The sequence below is a fragment of the Cygnus atratus genome, chromosome 18 (genome assembly GCF_013377495.2).
Source record: "Cygnus atratus isolate AKBS03 ecotype Queensland, Australia chromosome 18, CAtr_DNAZoo_HiC_assembly, whole genome shotgun sequence".
Lineage (NCBI taxonomy): Eukaryota > Metazoa > Chordata > Aves > Anseriformes > Anatidae > Cygnus > Cygnus atratus.
Window position 1 is genome coordinate 128627 of NC_066379.1, and position 6000 is coordinate 134626.

The window sequence follows — 6000 nt, forward strand, 5'->3', positions numbered from 1 at the left end:
CAGTCTGAAGTCTGCTCTCCCCCAGTCCAGGCTTGAAGTTTTGGTGTCAGTTTTCTCCTGTCACCAAAGATTGTGAATTTGACTTCGTCATGGTTGCTATGACCAAGCTGGCCACTTCACCACCAAGACCCTCCCTGTTTACAAGGCACAGGTCAAGGAGGGCACCTTTCCTAGTCGGCTCTCTTAGTACCTGTACCAAGAAGTTATCATCAAGGTGCTTCAGGAATGTCCTGGACTTGTTTGTCTCAGGTGTGTGATATTCCCAGTTGACATCTGACAGGTTGAAATCCCCCGTAAGGACAAGGGTAGCTGATCTAGAAGTATCTCTCAGTTCCTTAAAGAATAATTCATCAGTGTCGTAATCCTGGCTTGGTGGTCTGTAGTAGACTCCCACAATGACATCTCCTTTATTTGCTTGTCCCTTGATCCTTACCCAGAAGCTCTCAATTGCATTGTTGGCATCTGCAGGCTCCGTAGAGTCCAGCCTCCGTTACATAGAGTGCCACACCCCTGCCTCACCTGCCCTGTCTGTCCCTTCTGAAGATACTGTAACTGTCCACTGTAACACATCAGTCACAGGCCTCTTCTCACCAGATTTTGCTTATGCCAATGATGTTGTAGCTCTGGGACTGGACCAAGGCTTCTAGATCCTCTTGCTTGTTTCTCATGCTGTGTGCGTTTGTATAGAAACATTTCAGATGTGCTTCATTGAACCCAGCCCCTCATGGGGCAGACTGAAGGGTCTTGCTAACATGCAGTCTCTCAAATATTGGCGTTCAGTCCCATAACTGGTGGGCCTGGTTTTGTCCCTTTTCCCCCTTCAAATCTAGTTTATAGCCCTATTGATCAGCCCTGCTAACTCCTGGGCAAAAATTCTTTTCCCTCCCTGAGAAAGGTGCTCCCCACTGGAAGCCAGTATGCCTCGTGTCATGTAGACCTTACCATGATCAAGAAACCCAAAATTATACTGGTGACACCAGCCTCAAAGCCATGTATTGATCTGCTGGGTCTGGCTGTTCCTTTCAGTATTGATTCCCACTACTGGAAGGATGGAGGAAAACACTACCTGTGCACCTGATCCTTCAAGCAATTGCCCCAGAGCCATAAAGTCCCTTTTGCTCACTCTTGGACTTCTCTCTGCTACCTCATTACTGCCAATGAGAAAAACCAATAAGGGGTAATTATCAGAGGGCTGTACCAGTGATGTATCATCCTTCATCACTGACACAATTGCATGCAGCTTTTGCCATTATCACACTGACTTGCTACAGGCCACTTCAGGATATGAGGCTTATGTAGGCTGTGGAATTCATCTCACAATTTTAAATGTTTTCTAACTTGAAGTCCATTGTTTACACTTCCCTTATGGTCCGCATGGGTACAGATATCCACTACCTGCACTAAACCGACACTTATCCAAAATCCGTAGCATTTAACAGCCTGGCACAGCCAGCTGATGTGGTACACATTACACTGACATTTGAACATGACATTGGACACCTTCTTAAAGGCAACAGAGGAGATGAGCTATGTAGAAAAGGTAGGGTATATGCTCCTAATATTTAACAAGGAAACCTGGAGCAATTTCTGAACTGCTTAAGTGAAACAGAGAGACGACACTTGTCTGCAGTGCAAGAGCACTTGTCTAACATTTATGAAGGGCACAGAACTACTAGCACCTCTCAACATCAGCTAAAAATTGTTCTTTGGGGCTTTTAACTCCCCGGTCAGCTGAGCCCTCAGGCTGAATGTCCTGCTGGTAAAGCAAGGGGGCATTCGGTGAAGACATTCAGTACTGAGAATTTAAGGCAAGCTGTCAAATAACAAGCTTCAGCAAAACAAAGCAAATATTCAAGCATAACACTCCAGAAAAGCTGCATGGTCCTCATTTCCATAGCCCTTGGACTTTTCTCCTCCTCACTTCATCAGGTAAATATGAAAGTCAGTTGAGCTCTCCCCTTATACACACATCAGGATCACAGTATATAAAATTACAGAGAGAGATTCAGGGGCTACCAAAACCTTTCCTAAATTAGAGTGAAGAAGCCTCCAGGCTGTACTCTGAAGACGGACAGCAAACAAGCCCATTTCTGCCATACAAGGACATCAAAAGCTGTGAGGTGACCCCCAAAGGGGCAGAAAACTCAACACTTCCACAATCCCTCTCATTTTATGACTAGTGTTTGGATTAGCAGACTGCAGGGTAGTCACAAGGCATCACCATGGACGGACTTCTTTTTTCTTCTTCTCCCAGGTGAAAGCAGAACTCCAGAAGCAGTGGTCCCGCTTTCTGCTGGCAGACCCCTTTGGCTGCAAACTCTGCTTTCTTGGAGAAAACATAAAATACCTCAGGAAATGTTCACAGAAACAGAAAAAAAAGCACCCCAGCAGCAAACACTTGTGCCTGGAGGAGAGTGAGCCCTGGGGCATGAAGCTCCAGCAGGTGCTGGCAAACCAGAGGACAGATCAATGCTCGGAGACAGGCTGTAGGCTTCCATCTCATCTGCGGGCAAGTGTGTCAGACAGCAGTGAAGGAGAAGTCACCACTGGAGAGACAACTGAGGAAGTGGTCTTCGAAGAAAGTGAGATTTAGAAAGCAGTCCACTGACAGCACCTATCAACAGCCATGGTATTTTGAAAGATCCTCTTCTTTCACCTCCAGGCTGCACAGATCTCTGACATGCTCAATGCAAAGAGAAAGCAGACATATTACTTGCTAGCAGTTAATACCCCAAATGTCCCTGTTTTCTTAATCTGAGAAAAATCTGAATGTTCCTAACCTGTGCAGCCAGGGTGGAAGTGGCTCATTGGATCAAAAAAATCCTTTGGGTCTACCAGTCTAGATGATAAATGATGCTGAGAGACATGTACACAGGGGAGCAGGATATATGCTGAAAATGAACAGATTCTGGTCATTGTGTCACCTATCAGCTTCATCCATACATGTCCACCATTCTATTCACATAATAGAGAAGTTGTTAGTTAATTGTTTTTTCTCTTTTTTTGCTGTATATTTCATAGAGATACGTGATTAGAAGACTTTTTCTCTCTGCCAACTGAAATCATCCCCCATCTCAAAAAATCAGTTTCAGGTCAACCCAGATACATTTTATTTAAGCAACATGGAATAATTTATATATAAAGAAAGCTCGGGATGAAACAAACTTTTGCTTGTATGTTTAAGCTTCTTACCTTACAGTTAGTGCTGGAAAAGCCATTACAAAACAAAAGACCAAAAAAGTTTTGTTCTTTTTTTAAATGCCCAAATGAAACATTTTGACACACATTTTTGTTTTATTTTCATTTTCATTGTTTTATGACACAAGCCACGCACTTTGATGCATTTTCAGGTTTGCTCTGTCTGTCCTGCAGATATCCTTTATGATTTGGCCCAAATAATAACATTTATGTAATTGGGGGAAATGTGTTGCTTCCACCTGATGTACCCAAAATGGATAATGGCTATGGAATTGTAAGAACATTGTGAAAAATATCTTCCAGTATTTAACAAGGGTCATGAAGGAATTCTGATTGTCACATATAGCTCACCTGGAGACCTGAGTAATTCAGGTTTTTAATAGGTTTTCAATGAGCCGGTCTGCAAGTTTGTATGCACGAGCCACTTGACATACTGAGAGAAGAAAAGGAAAAGGCAAAATAAAGATTAGCAGACAATATTTACCGACAATATAAATGCATACCCCAGGCACAAACACATGTAATTACCTAGCTCACATCTAGTTACATAGCATTTGTTATGATTATTTCCTGTGCTTTACTGGCAAATGCACTAAATGCTAGCATATGTCATAAAACCAGATGATCTTTTCCAATCTTAATGATTCTATGATTATATGAAAACATCAAATGTCACCTAAACAATGTTCAGGGCTGCTCATGGACTCCATTGTCCCACCACTCCTTCTCTCCACCAGGTGCCAACAATGCAGCTGCCCTGGCTTTCCCTGTGTCTGCATCTCCCCATGGTGCAGCTTTGTCCTTAGATCTCCGCTGACAGCTTTACAAATGGCATTTTTCTGAGATAAGCTGCCTATGTCTTTGATGTGTTGTTTGAGCAGACTCAGTTTACGAAGCTTATGTAACTTAGTAATGTTTTTTGAAGTATTTGTTGGTCTGCAGATGTTCAGACCTGTAAATGTTACCAGCTGTGACATGCTGCTTTCTTGCAGAGACCATATAAATTAATTTACTAACACTAGATCAAGACTACATTTTAACAATAAGATTTCTGGTACTTTTAGAAAAGTATTTCTTTTACAGTTTTATCAGTGTTAAGAATTTAGCCTCTTTAATCAATACGAGGCTGTATGTTTAGATAAAATATTAATTAAAAGTAAATATTAAAACATTTTGAAAATATATCTTTAGTTTTTAAAGGCTTTTTACTAGAATATCTGCTTTGTTTATTATAACATTTTATTGCAATGGATTACAAGCACCAGATACTACATATCTGCTGATGCATTTTCCAATTTAAAAAAGACTGATTTCTCCCAGAGACATTAAGATATTTAAAAGCTTTAAGTGCTTTAGGATACATTTTACTTGGGTGCTAATAACGTAAAAATTGTAAGAACTTTGTTCTCTCTCAGCAAAATACCTTTTATTTTAGAGTATTTTTAGTGGTCAAAACTAACAGTTTTCTATGCTCTCAACAGCAGGCTCTGGTGATTTGTGTTTTCTCCTCTCCCTTGATGGAGAAGGACTCTTTACTTGGGTAGATAACAATAGGACAAGGGGGAATGGTCTTTAAAAGAGGATAGATTTAGATTAGACATTAGGAGGAAATTCAGTGTAAGGGTAGTGAGGCACTGGAACAGGTTTCCAAGAGAAGTGGATGCCCCATCCCTAGAGGTGTTCAAAGCCAGGTTGGATGGGGCCTTGGCCAACCTGGCATCCCTGTCTCTATTGGCAGTGGGGTTGGACCTCTTTAAGCTGCCTTCCAACCAGAGCCATTCCATGATTCTATGATTCTATGATTATGTGCATGATCTTTTTGCCTTTTTTAGTTTATAAAAATCAACTATTTTTGCATATGTAGACCCTGGAGGCCAAGTAAAAACCATCATCATGTGAGTTCATTCAGAAAACATGTTTTTAAGTATATAAATCAACAAGTTTCTTCATCAAAAATATAGCTTTATTTATTGTATCAGTAAAGTACAAAAGTTGTTAAATGTGGACGGCCACACACATGATGTATCTTTACAGAAATATTACAGGCTCCTCAATTTTAAACAAAACATCAAGCAGTTTAGAAGACAGCAACAGACTTGAAAATTTAAACATATTAAAAGAGTCAGCTGCTTCCCTCCTAGGGATGAGAAGGTCTGCAGCTAGGTCCCGCCTGGAATCCATCTCCCATCCCTCGTGGAGTTCTGAGGCTGCCAGAGGGACGCTGCAGCCAGAGGAGGTGGCAAAAGGAGCTGTACCAGACCCTTTGGGTGGGAGACAAAAGCCAGACAACTAGCCAGGCTTCCTACAAGCATACAGATTGGAGACACTGAAAACTGTTTAGAAATGCTGTGGGATAAAGGACAAGAAATGTGATCTTGCTCTGATGAAAAAAGAGGTGCAGGAGATAGATCGATATGCATTAGTGTTTCTTTGTGATTAATATTTTGTGTAAATTACTTATTTCATTTGCACATTGGTTAATTATAAGGTAACATAGTGTTCATCCAGGAATTTATGTTTGGGCAGACCTAGTAACAGAGTTTTTCTCTTAATAAATTGCTCACCTTTACTGTCCAGATTACTATTGTCTTCACCTTACCAGAAAGACAGATGTGAGCTAAAGACTTCTTCCTGCTTGATGAGAGAGGCCACCCTCCTATGGTCCTGTTGAGTGTGGTCTCTGCTGTGTCAGCTCATCACGTAAAGCAATTGGAATGTTCATGGTCAGGACATAGAGACAACCAATGATAAAGCCTGACTCCCCCAATTTGGAAGTTGTCTTAGACAAGGATTTTGTTTTCC

At 41.3% G+C, this 6000-nt stretch overlaps 1 protein-coding gene across 1 annotated transcript in view; it reads left to right on the forward strand.

The window, feature by feature from the left end:
• The window catches only part of GLP2R (glucagon like peptide 2 receptor), a 43214-nt gene extending 40621 nt beyond the window's left edge, over positions 1 to 2593 (forward strand). The window contains exon 13 of the mRNA XM_035561923.1: positions 2255 to 2593. Within this exon, the coding sequence (XP_035417816.1) occupies positions 2255 to 2593 (339 nt within the window). The remainder of the gene's footprint in view (positions 1 to 2254) is intronic.
• Positions 2594 to 6000: the final 3407 nt, after the last annotated feature.